Raw genomic sequence first — 14,765 nt, 5'->3', positions numbered from 1 at the left:
GCTCTTTGTTGTTTGTTGTAAAACATTAGCACAATGATCCCTCTGAAAGTTCAAATGAATAGTACTATACCTCGCCAAGGCCTTAAACAGTGGGCCATGCTGTAAATGTAATAAATCCAATAGTAATTATTAATGTTTCAGTATATCCAAAAGTTGAAATAATTTTATTGACATATCATAAAAACATCTAAAAATAGACTTATGTACACAGTGACTGTATTCCAATTAAAACATGTTATGAAAGCACTTTAAAAAAATTATTCACTCTAAAAGATGTTAACTTGTTCAGATATTTTCATTGCTGAGGTACTTAGATACACTGGACTCGATCTAGACTTAGTCCGATTTAGAGCGGATTCACTGAAATCATTGGATTATTAATCATGGCTAACTTAAGCCCCACTGATTTCAGTTAGCCAGCCTTAAACAAGATTTGGTCAAATTCATTGTGTTGCACCCAATAATGTCCACCTGTGAGTAGAACAGCATCTACTTTCCCCTTATGTGTTCCAGAATCAAAGGCTATTGTATTTATGTTAAGAATAGTATTTGACCTAACAAAGCACAGGATATCAATATGTACAAATAGCAGTTAGATTTTACCATTTCCATTAATAGCTTTCGTAAATCATAACATTTAAAAGGGACATTCTGGTTTCCACTTTCTTTGGCCATAATAAATGGGTTACACTACAGAGTGGTCTAAACTTTTGGCAAATCAGGCTGACTTTGTCTGGTCATTTCCAGCAGAATCTTGCATGTGCTGACTTTGAAGTAACTGCTACTTCATTCCCAGGTAACTCTGTATAGGACTGCACACACAGATATAAATCAAAGAGACATCCATAGTCAATGGATTTACTATATTCAAGTCAAAACATTTAGTTCCTCAATTCTTTTATGCATACCATAAAACCACCTAAAATACAAATTGAGATTTAAAAAATGATATATTCACATTCAGTTTCACATTGTCCTTGGTGATACATACTAGATTATGAACATTGGCTCCATTTTGACATTTCATGCAATTCAAAATATAATTCCCATTAGCTTGACATATGGTCTACATGGGGAAAATTATTTGCTACATTTTAATGCAAGGAGAAAGCACGCAGCCTACCCTGCAAATGCCATTTGGAAAGCTATACTGTGGCAAGAACTCTTCAAAAAGAGACTGGATTGATTTGGGTCTAAAGCCGAAAAGAAAATGGAGCATGGAGAACATGAAGGGCAAATAGATAAAATGTCCACTACATGGGATTAAAACAGACACACCTGATGTAAAGAATCATGAAAATCCTTGACTCAGTGAAACTACTAGAAGCCCCATATAATGAGTGCCAGAGTCCATACTTCAGAGTAAACATGGCACAAGTGACACAATTGTGAAGTAGAAACAACCAAGGGCTCTCATTGCTTGCAGTCCAACACAATCATATCCCAGCTTAATGAATCTTAAAATATTTGGCCATGCAGACCATTTTCTTCCTTCTTGTTAAGACTTCTGTCTGTCATAATCAGCAACCATCCTTTTGATGTGTGACAGCCTACTCTTCAGCTTCTTGCAGTATGCTTTCCGGTTCTTATAATCTGCTGACTAAATACAAAATGCAAGATAAGATTAATATGGAAGGGGAAGAAATAATCTTCAATGTCAATGACACTGTTAATCTTGTGTGCCTTCAAGTCATTTCCTTCTTATAGTAACCATAGACTAAACTTATTATGAGGTTTTCTTGGTAAGGCTTGTCCAGAGGAGGCTTGCCTTTGCCTTCTTTTGAAGCTGAGAGAGAATGACTTGCCCAAGGTCACCCAGTGGGTTTCCATATCTGAGTGGAGATTTGAACTCTGTTCTCTAGAGTCTCAGTCCAGTACTCAAAACTCTACCACTCTGATGCTCATCAAGAACATTAAATAACATATTACTTAGCCTACGTGATGCATGCTGATAAAAATAAATGAAGCTATACAGGCATTTCTCAGTATACAAAGTCTCTGATTAAAAAGCTCATTTTAATGAAGTCCTTTTATGTCTACATAGATCCCACTTTGTCCTTTGCCTTAGATGGAATTTTTTAAAAACAGCATCAGTACTGGGAGATTGTCAAAGGAAGGCAGCAGCATGTCAGTAGTAAACAATTCAATAAAGCTTGAGGTGGAAAAGAATGGGATTGTGCTCTAGCTCATCTTATGGTAGCTGTGTGTACTTACTAGCAATAGGCAAGATAAACAACAGGTGACTCCAGAACCCTTTACTGAAGATTCACATTTAGCAAATAAGATGGAAAGGGAGGATAACAGATAAGACTACTACAGCAGCCACTTTCAGTACTTCAACAAAGAATAGATCTATGAGTTTAGCTACAAAAATGGAAACAAGGAAAGTAAGGTTGGTGAAGGAGGAATTTTGGTAGAAACTCTGAAGTTGTCTCTAGAATGTTTGAAATGTTTTTATTTACTTGCACAAGGCATACCTGACCTGGTTGTTTCAGTTCACACTTATTATTACTTCTGGATTAAAAAGTTTACTGAAACATGTTTTCTTTTTATCGCATCAGAAATGACTTGAGAATATACTACAAGTCGCTTCTGGTGTGAGAGAACATGTACGGAGACGTTGCCAGGGGACGTCCGGATGTGTTACCATCCTGATGGGAGGCTTCTCTCATGTCCCTGCAAGCTAGAGCTGACAGACAGGAGCTCACCCCATCTCGTGGATTTGAACCAACAACCTTCAGGTCAGTAGTCTAACCAGAACAAAGGTTTAACCCATAGCACCACCATGGCTGAAACGTGTTGAACTGCTCTTATTTTGGGACATGTACTAACCTATCCCTATTATTTCCATGTTATTTCTGCCTCTGGTACCAGATTTTCTGTTCATAAACATATCCACTTCGTTAAGAAAAATAGTCCTGAACTTGAACAACTTATTCAGAAGTTCAAATTCCTAAATGTTTTAACAGTGTAAAGAACCTAGAGTAAACAGAGGTTTATGGAGAGATGCACTCTATTCAGCTGAGAACATGCATGAGAACACACGCAAGCCACTGCAAGCTGCCTTTCTACTATCAATTATTTGGGAAGAACAATGTGATCAGGAATAGTCTTATTTTTTAGGCTTTGTAGAAGGTAATGACTGAAAGGACATTGACAGGGAAGGCAAGTAAATATTTGTCCCCTATTTCTCAGTGCTGTGGCATTATTGAATTACATGCATGTTATAGAATGATAACGGCCATTAATGGTGTGAAAGGAAAGGAAGGAGAAAGATATCAGAGACACAGAAGAACCAAGCTGTATTGTTGCACTCACTCTCTTGAAGAACAAACACTATATTTCTTATATTTCATTTTCTTAAATAAAAACCTACTTACTCCTTTTATATCCTTCAATCTGTTGTATTCTTCAGCAGCAGCCTAAAAGGAAGCATTGATTATATTAGGCAACAGATGTTACCCCAGAGGGAAAACAGAATAAAGGTTGGGCCAGTATTATGACTGTGTAATAGTTTAATGGGCAAGAACAATTATTTTTCTAAAAGAAGAATGAAGAAAGCAATGGTCCATGGTCTGCATCCACCCATATCCATGCTAAGGGTCCCTCATGGCTTTCCAATTGTAGTTCTCCCACCAAAATGGCCAATAATCTATCATCAGCCTCATGTGCTATGATTAAAAGGCCAAGATCATACAATTTGGGTCTGGAGGTTCATTCATTTCTCATTCCTCCTCTAGGTTTTGACTCTTAGAAACTATGAAGGGTTTCTCACTAGACATCACAATTAAGCTATGTCTTTCAGCCACAATGTGCAACATACTAACCTTCAAGAACCTGAAGGTAAGCAGCCTAAAGGAAACCTAAGAGGAGAGAGCTTTTTAGGAAACAAAACCACCCAGATTATGATCTGCAAGGAAGTCCCCCCAGTTGCTTGCTTATAATGGCAATAAACAAAGTACAGATTGCACAACCCTTATATAAAATGCTTGGAGACAGAAATGTTTGGGATTTTGGAATACCTGTATTGGCATACACATCCATAATGAAATATCTTAGGCCCAAATTTGAAAGCAGTTTGGAAAAAAGGAGTTAACTAGGAAGGTTGGGCAAATACTTTGAGTTAAATCACTGAGCAAGTTGATACATCCAAAATACAGAAATAGATAGAACTCCATTTATTATCACCATTGAAAATCATATGGGAATGCTGGTTTGGACTTTGGGTGCAATTACTTCCAAACAAAGAACTTTTTCCTTAAGAACCTCTTTATTCATTAACACTACTGAGAAGAAAATCAACATATGCACTTTCCATAAATAATATTAAAACTCCATCCCTTTCGTTCCATCAAACACGAGCTTTTCACTGGCATCTTCAGTTACCTATTTTGCTACTGAAAACCTCTATAAAAGATCCTGGCTCCAGAGTTCATTCTTGTTTCCTCTTCCCAATTCTAAAAAAGGTTTTATTTGCTGTGTTGTTGAAGGCTTTCATGGTCAGAATCACTGGGTTGCTGTGAGTTTTCGGGGCTGTATGGCCATGTTCCAGAAGCATTCTCTCCTGACGTTTCGCCTACATCTATGGCAGGCATTCTCAAAAGTTGTGAGGTCTGTTGTCAAAGGCTTTCATGAGGTCTGTTGGAAACTAGGCAAGTGGGGTTTATATATCTGTGTAATGTTCAGGGTGGGAGAAAGAACCCTTGACTGCCTGAAGCAAGTGTGAATGTTGCAATTGACCACCTTGATTAGTACTGAATGGCCTTGCAGCTTCAAAGTCTGGTTGCTTGCTGCCTGGAGGCATCCGTTGTTAGGAGGTGTTAGCTGGCCCTGATTGTTTATTCTCTGGAATTCCCCTGCTTTTTTAGTGTTGTTCTTTAATTACTGTCCTGATTTTAGAGGTTTTTAATACTGGCAGCCAGATTTTGTTCATTTTCATGGTTTTTTCCTTTCTAACAGACCCCACAACCTCTGAAGATGCCTGCCATAGAAAAACTCTCCGCAATCCAGTTCTATTTGCTGTTTCCATCCAAAAATGCTGTTCTGTTTGTTGCTTTCATCTCTAAAATAAATTATGTTTCTATGTTTTTAAAAATTCAAATCAACTACACAGATAACAGATGGTTACACTAACTGATCCATTTTCTTGTATGTATTAAAAGTGGCAATTTAAAGCAATAGAATTACCTTGTATTCCTCACTGTCCTCAACGTATTCATCTAGCTCTTTATCAAGACGAGAGAGTTCTTTGCTGATCTCATCCAGCTCTGCTTGCAAATGCTTGTATTCTTGTAGCCCCGCATCAAAGTCTCGCTTATATGTTTGTCTTTGTTGGTCTGATGATACAGGTGGATATTCTCTGGGGAAAGAGTGATTTCAAATGTCATTTAGGCATAAAGCTTACTCAATTTCAGGGAGACTATTCTTTAAAATAACTCATCTAGCTTAAGTTAGTTTCAGTAGGAAATTAACCTTTCATTAGTCTTTTATCTTAAACTGTAAACTGTAGAATGTAGATCAGGCATGGGTAAACTTTGCCTCTTGTAGATGTTTTGGACTTCAACTCCCACCATTCCTGTCAGGAAGTTCAAAACACCCGTAGAGCCAAAGTTTGCCCATGCCCAATGTAGACACATTAAACTGCTTCTTATCTAATGCTTGAATAGATAAGAGGCAGAATAGTAACTGTACAAATGGAAGAATATAATCACTAAATGGGAAAATATAACGTTTTACCTTTGTGTGTATTGTACCTTCAAATTGCCTGTCAATTTGTGGCAACTCCATGAATTTTCATAGGTTTCCTTAGGCAAGGAGTACTCAGAGGTGGTTTTGCCAGTTCCTCCGAAATATAGCCTACAGCACCTGACATTCATTAACAGTCTGATATCCATGTCTTCATGTAATTGTTAATTCCAGCTATGTATTTCAGTCTGTCAACTATTTCTGCAGAAACCTTAGGGATTAATTCCTAATACACTTTATAGCATTGTTTTAAAGTGAATGCTAATATTGTACTTAATCCAATTTATCAAGGAATTGCAAAAAGAATTCAGTCATAAAGTTTCCATTTTATGCAATTGCACTTTTTTGAAACCCTGGTGTGGTGATTTTTAAAAAAAAATTCTGAATGAAAACGAACTGGATTGACCAATTAAGCAAACTACTTATGATTTGCATAGTATTTTGTGAAGCAAATTCATTTCCAGAATGTAAACAGCTAGATAATTTTCTCTTGCAAGACTTCTGTTTCAACTCATTATGGTTACTATTTTTAGCCATAACTTTGCTCCAAGTACAGTAGAGTCTCACTATCCAACATAAACGGGCCGGCAGAACGTTGGATAAGTGAAAATGTTGGATAATAAGGAGGGATTAAGGAAAAGCCTATTAAACGTCAAATTATGTTATGATTTTACAAATTAAGCACCATATTTTACAACAAATCGACAGGAAAAGCAGTTCAATACACGGTAACATTATGTAGTATTTACTGTATTTACAAATTTAGCACCAAAACCTCGCAATGTATTGAAAATATTGACTACAAAAACACTGATTACTAACAAATTGACTATAAAGATAGAATTGCATAAAATGAACATAGAGTAACAACATTACAGAAAATTAAATCCATAAAATATTCAGTCCTTGCTGCTTAGAGAAAGAGCTGTGGATCCGGACGGGAGGCAGACTGCATTGGATAGTCCAGAACGTTGGATAAGTGCATGTTGGATAAGTGAGACTCTACTGTATTCATGATTCCCCCCACAAAGGAATCAAAGGCATGTTTGCACCCTCCCACCCACAGACTTTTCATATGTTGTGATTTTCATACAGTGTATGGAGATAATAATGGAAGACATTACTGTTTGCTTTATATGCATGTGAGTTTCATTAGAAGTTCAGCAGCTTAGCTGGCTGATTCCGAGTTGCCATAGCTATGCATACCTTGCTTAATTGTGTTTCTCTTTCAGCTTATGTAAGGAGCCACAGCACATTTTATCTGTAGTCCTTGAGAATTATTCACTCAATACTACAGGCACATTAATGAACAGTTTAAGAAATTGCATATTTCATAAACTTTGTTTACAGAGTTATGGCTTTACATTTGTAATTTTGTAAGCAATCCATTTATCTTAGCTATTTGTTCCTCTCTGTTCTGCCATGTAAGTTGACATATCTATCTATCTAATTTGAATGTAATTTTCTAATATGAATGTAATTTTGTTTGTAATTGCACTTGTTTGCTTGCTTTATTGATATGTTACCCCCACGCACAACATGACACAGTGCAGATTGCCATGTAAATTACAGTATTGCTAAAATCAATATTTTTTAAAAGTTTTAAAATCATTACCAACATTATCCTACTAAACACAGCATTTATTTTTAAACATGTTAGAAATACTTCAGACATAACAATGATAAAAGTACTTTAGGTAAAGGTAGAGGTTTTCTCCTGACATTAAGTCTAGTCGTATCGGATTCTGAGGGTTGGTGCTCATCTCCATTTCTAAGCCGAAGAGCCGAAGTACATAGACACCTCCAAGGTCATGTAGTCGGCATGACTGCATGGAGCGCTGTTTCCTTCCTGCCAGAGCAATACCTATTGATCTACTCACATTTGTATGTTTTCGAACTGCTAGGTTGGCAGAAGCTGGGGCTAACAGCAGGAGCTCACCCCACTCCTGCATTCGAACTGCCGACCTTTCAGTCAGCAAGTTCAGCAGCTCAGCAGTTTAACCCGCTGCATCACCAGGGGCACACCCATTAAAAGATCCTTCCATTAATAGTCAGAAGTTTCTGTAAATGAAAAGGTATTTTCCTGCAGGCAAAAGCATTGCTGAGAGGGGACCAACTTCACCTACAAGCAGCCACTGGAAAGGCCTTCTTGCAAGTTTCCAACAAAAGAGTATGTGACGCTGGTGGGTTCAAAAGAAAGCCCTCCATACTGTAATAGTAGATACTTGTCTTTGTAGTTCCAGGGAACCCATTTTCTTTTTTAATGCTACAGAGCCAGAGGAGTTGTCATTTTACAAGATCTCTATGTATCTGATGAAGTAGACCCAGTCTATGAAAGCTTATGCTAAAACATTTTTTTCAGTCTCAAAGGTGCTATAAATCCCCTTTGCTCTAGGCTGCCTAATGCAATGTGCAAGTTTGTGAAGTCATCTGTACCTGTCCCAGTCCTCCTCCAGCTCATCACAAGATTCTCCTCCGGTTGTATAATCGGCATCATAGTTGTCTGTATTGCTCCTTTTAGGTCTTCCTGCTTTTCTTTTTTGTGTTTGCTCCTTAGAGGATCCATTGTAACTGCTGGTGTTGGCATACTGAGACTGCTTTATAGCAGCAGCAACATCAGGTATCCTAGTACAAAATGTAAAAAATAGTTGTGATTGCAGACCAAAGCATCAATAATATATATTAAACCAGAGGCTGCATAAAGGCTGTTACTTAGTGCTTTTTAAAATACTATGCTCAACATTTCCCTCGTTTTTCAGAAACATACAATAAATCAATACTTGTTTCACAGATTAGGGTGGATTAATGTGACATTATAGCTTTCAGTAGGAAGCAAAGGGATTATGAGTGTTATTTTATTTTTGTATCTGTTTGTTTTCTTGCTTCCAGAGTGTTAAGTACATTTGTACACAGGCTTCTTGAGGAATGCCTCTTTTTTGGCCCTCTGAAGTTTAAGCCACTATTCGTGAATCAATGTACAAACAAAACACAAATGATCACTCTGAGGCAGAGATCCTACATTGAACAGAAAGAACAATTCCGTCCTATCTTCACCCCAACAGCTATCAAACCCTAAGAGTCCTTTCTGCTTAACAGGGAATGGAGGAAGCAATTCAGACAACAAAGAAGTAGCTGGCCTCAGATCAGAGGAAGAAAGAAACATGAGATGCTCACAGATGGAATACATTGCCCTTTTCCTTCCCCTTCATAGTCCAGAGTGCCTACATCTTCATCATCTAGATCAGGGGTATCAAACTCATTTTCACCGAAGGTTCATAAACCTTTTGGCTACCTTCAAATGGCCGTTTGTAATTGTAAGACTGTGTGGAAAGTAACTATGTTGCTCTGGCACTGAAAACCTCACAGGCCACATGAAATCACACAGAGGGCTGGATTTGGCCCATAGGCCTTGAGTTTGACATGTGTGATCTAGATGATCTCTCCTCCCAATTCCCTCCTCACCAGGAGACAAACACATTTCCATGGCTTGATGGCTACTAGGACATGGGTTATCATCTGTCAGGAGTGCTTTTACTGTGTATTCCTGGATAGGATAGCAGAGAATTAAAACAGATGGCCTTTATGGTCTCCTCTAACTTTATTAATGTATTCTATGATCATTTCATGTTTGGGACGGAGTATAAAGGTTTAGAGTGTGATCCCTCTGCCTCACACAGATGGAAATGTATTTATTACTGAATTTTTATCCTGCCCTTTTTGCAAGATGGGACTCAAGGCAAAGGCAGACGCACATGTAAGCACAGCAAACATACTAATAGAACGGCACCCTATAATTGCAACTCAGCCTCAGTGAATGGGCTCACAGTTACTCGTAAGCTTTAGCAATCTAAAAGCAAATGAAAATCTGACAACCTATGCTTCCAAAAATGTCATATATTATACCAGATCTTAATGACAGATTCAACAAAGGAAACTAATATTGTAAGGTGTAGGAGTATAACTGGAGATGGCCAAATACTATCAATCATTGCTATCCTTATCATTTTCGTCTTCACCCATATCCATTTCCTACTGCCACCAAGGCTAATTACATGCACGTTAAATGACTTAATTTTCTCCACGCCTCCACTATTGTGTCATTGTCAAGTAAGCCCTTTGAACCAGGAGATCTGAGAACTCTCAGAATGATTAGAAATGATTGTGAAATTTAATCTATCCTCTTCTGAAAAAAAGCTATAGCCTCTTGAAAGGTGTGGGATGGCTGCACCCAGCTGGAATATCATTTGCTTATTAAATTGGCATATCCATACACATGGCAAGAAATAAACATATAAGCTTAAGGCTTTGGTTTAAAGGAGAATGATAGCCAAAACCCAAAAGCATGGTCTCTGAGAGAAGCTCAATCAAATCCATGAAAAATCAAATCTGCAAAAGTGAAATGTGGAGTGCCAACTGTAAATACTTGGCCTGGCCACTATAACAAAGCTTCACTAGGGTGACGTTTCCCCCACCTTTCCTGAGAACTAAAATGTTGCAATGAAGATGTGAAGCATACTGACACACCTTTTAAAATATGTGGTTGTCAGATGTGACAACCAGCCATTAGAGTGCCTTTTATGTAAATAGGACACCAGCTTCATTTTTTTAATTTATAAACATAATTAAGACATTGAGTTAAGGTGTTTTTCAAAACCAAGTCCTCAAGATATAAAGGCTAGCCACAGAAAATCCAGATGCTTTCAGATCACCCCTTCTGCAGAACTCCACTTGAATCCATACAATGGCAATGTGCTACATGGAAGTAGGCCAATCATGAGCCATCACAGCTAATGAATACTCAATGAACATTTGCAACACTGGAAAAATAAATAAGGTAAGCAGTAGAATGCGGAAACGTTGTCAAAAGAGATTACTCAAACACAAAGTTACGAACAAGATAGATTCTGTAGGTTTGTTCTAATTTGAATTTGTTTGCAAGTCAGAACAAGTACATTTTAAGTGTAACTCCAGCCATATATATAATAGCTTTGGATAGCTTAGGGAAGGGTCAACACCCCTGTAGTGTTCCTGTTGTTTCACCCCTGTTCCTAACTATGGATCATTTGTAAGTCAGATGTTTGTAACTCGGGGACTGCCTCTACATGCATGAAGCATACATTGGCTCTCTCAGGACCTCATCACATTGAGGTCGAGAAGCATCTTGTCTGCTCTTCCGGCCCAAAGTCCCCCGAAGTCCATCAAATGATGCAGGGCTACTTCCAGCAGGGCTCTGTGCCAACAGTGCAGAGAAACAGTCGAGAGGAGTCAGGTGTACACCGACTCCTCATACAAGAAGCCACGGAGGAAGTGGGAGGAAACCAGCGGGGAAACATTGTGGGAAGGGATCCCATGACCCACGATGGAAAGGGAACACAGCTTTACACTGCCCCACCGTTTCCCCCGCTGTCCACTAACTTCATGGCCTCAATATGATGAAGTCCTCAGTCACTATGTTGAACATTATCCAAATATACCTAAGGTGATCCTTTATTCTTATAAATGTTCTTGTATTTCTAAAAAATGTATGAGAAAATAAACAAAATCTCAAGTTGAAAAGAGATGCATATAAGAAAAGAACATGGGGGCACAGATTATTATTCCTCTTTTCTTAAAGGCTCTCAAACCAACTTTAGAGCCAATTTCAAATTCCAACAAACTTGTTTTCCATTCTTGCTGACTTTCATTATAAATTTCTGTTAATATTAAGGTGCAGGAGAAGTGCTTAGCCAAACAGCAGTAGATAAAGAAAAGGACACCCAAAACACCAGGTCTACAGTTTTACACACACAGTCTGAAATAAAAAGTCCCACAGAACCTCTTACAGCTTACTTCTGAGTAGTTATATATAAGCTTGCACTATAAAAGTATTGTGTTCACCCCCTAGGTTATCAACAAGTTGATTAGCTATTCTTCTTCAAATACAGATATCCTTAGGCAAACACTTATTCTTAAGATAACAGAACCACACTGCATGGTAAAAAAATAGCGTGACCTGGAAAGCATACTTTGAAAAGCATGATGTTTGCTATCACAGTGTTTATGTGTTCTTAGTATTATGCTTATCATTAGAGTTGCACATCTTAGGAAGTGCATAGTATTCACAATTAACCATGTTTTGCTTTGGGATAAGTAACAAAACAAAAATACATAGCTATTCATGTCTCTAATAGACACTGTAACTAATGAAACTTGCATGACCATATGACAAAAGTAATTACCTGTGAGATTTATGAGGCTCCATAGTGATTCTAAAAACAGACTCTAAACTATCTGTTTTGCTTGGCTATTCGAAAGTATAAAATTGTCAATTACTTCTTCTACTTCCTCCCTTTTGAAGCATGAACTCTGCACTTCAGCCCATCCTGGGCATAACCACAATGATCACTGTTGCCATAATCCCACAATGGCCTTCCGCTGCACTGTGTTTGCTCCATTCAGACAAATAGGTACAGTGTACTTACGGAGTGCCTCTGTAGCTCTGATCATTATACATCTGATGTACAGGAGCATCGGACTCTGAGTAATCTGCTGGACTAGCAACCCGATCAGGATAGTCGGCGACTGGCATTGGTGATCCTGGCTCTGCATTTACAGTTTTCACCTAGAAGAACAGATATAAGTTGAATTGAAGATATATGCATAACATCAAACAGGATACATTCTTCTAGAGCTGAATAGTGCCTTCACATTTTAATGAGGGGGATTTGAGATTCTTAAATTTCACAAACTGTTTTCAAAAAGAGATCATCTCTCCTGGCATTCAATGAAAACATTAACCATCTGCACCAGTCCTCTGAACACATCACATCACTGATGAACAGGAAGCCTGCCATTTGTCTTTCACAGGGGTAATAAGAAGCAACTTCACTCAGATACAATTGATCCATTTGCGCATTGCAAGTATCTTGAACCAAGTTAACTCTAATTAAAAGCCATGTGAGAGTCGCCACCCTTCAATAAACCATGACACTTGCTGTCAGAAGATGAGAATCACCATCAAAGGACCCCTCCACACAGCCATATAACCCAGAATATTAAGGCAGATTATCCACAACATCTGCTTTGAACTGGGTTATCTGAGTCCACACTGTATTATTGTATTAGTTTTTACTCATTTGAGGCATTGAATATTTGCCTTTTTGTTTTTTTGCCTGTAAACCACCCTGAGTTCCTTTGGGGAGAGAGGGCAGTCTAGAAATAAAGTTTATTATTATTATTTATTCACTGTCTTATAATCCAGTTCAAAGCAGATAATGTGGGATTTTATACAGCTGTGTGGAAGTGACCTTAAACATCTTAGATAGCAATTCGATGAATTACGGTAAGTGGAGATAAAGCTGTAAGCAAGTGCTAGCCTTCATGGCTACATTCTCCTTCAATAAACAGAGATAGCATCTCTATGAATTGTTGGAAGCAATGGTAGAAGCAGCTTCTACAATGGGTTCACTATAGCCCTATAAATGTAGGAAATAAGAGTATTTGACTAGGTAAGTCTGCAGCATTTCTTCTCAGTCTGTCATCTGAAAAGTTTAAAATAAGACTGTTTATCAAAATCATTACAGCTCTTTTCATATGAATTGCTGGTGGAAGGAATTAGTAACCTGGATGAATGCCACAACTGGGATTACAGGCTGCTTACTTTTACTATTTTAAAAAGTGACAACTGTGGAAGGGGTTGGAGCCATTTCTCTTTTTTCCCCACTCTAGCTGGCTGCATACTTGTTCCTAACACAACCCAAAGTGACATGACTTTACTCCTAGTTCCAGAAATTGCCCCAAATGTAGCCAAATCCCAAAGCTTTTGGAAGACAAGAGGAGCATAGAAAGTGCCATATCTTAGTAGTGATCTGGTTTTTTAAAACCTCAACTACTTATTTCAACTGAAAAGCTCCCCCCCCCAAATATGAATATATCTAGGTGCTTCAGGGCCATAAACCTGGCCCCAGGTGGTCCATGAGCTACACCTTCCTTACTCCTGATTTACGACTACCATCCTCAGCTCTCTGGTTTGCTTCCAAACCATCCTCGAACAAGCCACAAAAGAAAACCAATAGCAAGCCATAAATAACTTCTGTGGTGTCCCGGAGGAAGAAAAGTCACAGTGAAGTGTTCAAACTGTCATAAGCCACAGACAGAAGATATGTAGTTTATTTAGCCAATCCTGTTTGCAGAAGCCACACTCAAAGCAACATGATAATCCAGAGTTCACCAGGATTCAGCCTTATCACAAAGTTTCAGTACACTCAGTACATCAAGCTGTTATGACTAATGATGAATATTACACCTGGAACTAAGATCCACACCTGAAAATTATTTCTTGGTTCACCATACAGAACAGGAGCCGGTACAAGACTTTGGCCATATTCTGTGATATAGATGGCTATTTCCCACACCGTGGGGCTATGGAGAAACCATAAGCAGTAGAAATAGCCTCTCCTATATTGATCCCAAGAACTCTAATCTAAGAACTCGTAATTGTTGTCTCTAATCCTGGAAGTATTATGTAGGGGTATGTGGGGAAACAGAGTTAAAAGTCTACTGGAACTATTCTTAAAAAAATTACTACACTAAATCTAGGCAGAAAGCCAGCAATAACTCAGCCATCACAACACAACTGGCTAATCATTTAGATGCCAGTTGAAACATAGGTACAACTTAGTTTACAGGCAAACACTGATCCTCAATTTCTTTTACCAGTTGATTTTCGTTAATGCCTTATGGTATTTTCAAATGTGTTTGCTGTTTTAGAACTGTTGCTTTAATAGTCTTTGTGTGCCATGCTATGTGGGCTTTTAGCTGCTCTGGGTTCTTGGTGAGGAAGAAGACAAAAACATGAGTACACAAAATGTCTAAACAAGCTAATCTTTCAGGTGAAATCTGCTTGTTGAAAACATTCTCAAGAACACACACATTTCTACTTGTCAGCAAAAAGCTTTCACCAAGGGAACTAGGAGGCCCAACTTGGGAAACGCATTCCACAGAGAAGGCTAAATTTCACACCAGCTTCACCCAAGACAACC

The 14,765-nt window shown here is 38.3% G+C and overlaps 1 protein-coding gene across 1 annotated transcript in view; it reads right to left on the bottom strand.

The window, feature by feature from the left end:
• Nucleotides 1–145: 145 nt before the first annotated feature.
• Nucleotides 146–14,765, bottom strand: part of ocln (occludin) — a 30,512-nt gene continuing 15,892 nt past the window's right edge. Inside the window, exons 5-9 of the mRNA XM_016990914.2 lie at nt 12,207–12,346; nt 8,182–8,370; nt 5,188–5,359; nt 3,381–3,422; nt 146–1,600 (exon numbers count right to left, since the gene is read on the bottom strand). Coding sequence (XP_016846403.1) covers nt 1,499–1,600; nt 3,381–3,422; nt 5,188–5,359; nt 8,182–8,370; nt 12,207–12,346 — 645 coding nt within the window. The 3' untranslated portion in view covers nt 146–1,498. The remainder of the gene's footprint in view (nt 1,601–3,380; nt 3,423–5,187; nt 5,360–8,181; nt 8,371–12,206; nt 12,347–14,765) is intronic.

The sequence above is a fragment of the Anolis carolinensis genome, chromosome 2 (genome assembly GCF_035594765.1).
Source record: "Anolis carolinensis isolate JA03-04 chromosome 2, rAnoCar3.1.pri, whole genome shotgun sequence".
In the NCBI taxonomy this organism is placed as follows: domain Eukaryota; kingdom Metazoa; phylum Chordata; class Lepidosauria; order Squamata; family Dactyloidae; genus Anolis; species Anolis carolinensis.
The sequence above is the reverse complement of the archived record's forward strand: the minus strand, read 5'-3'. Positions and strand labels throughout refer to the sequence as shown.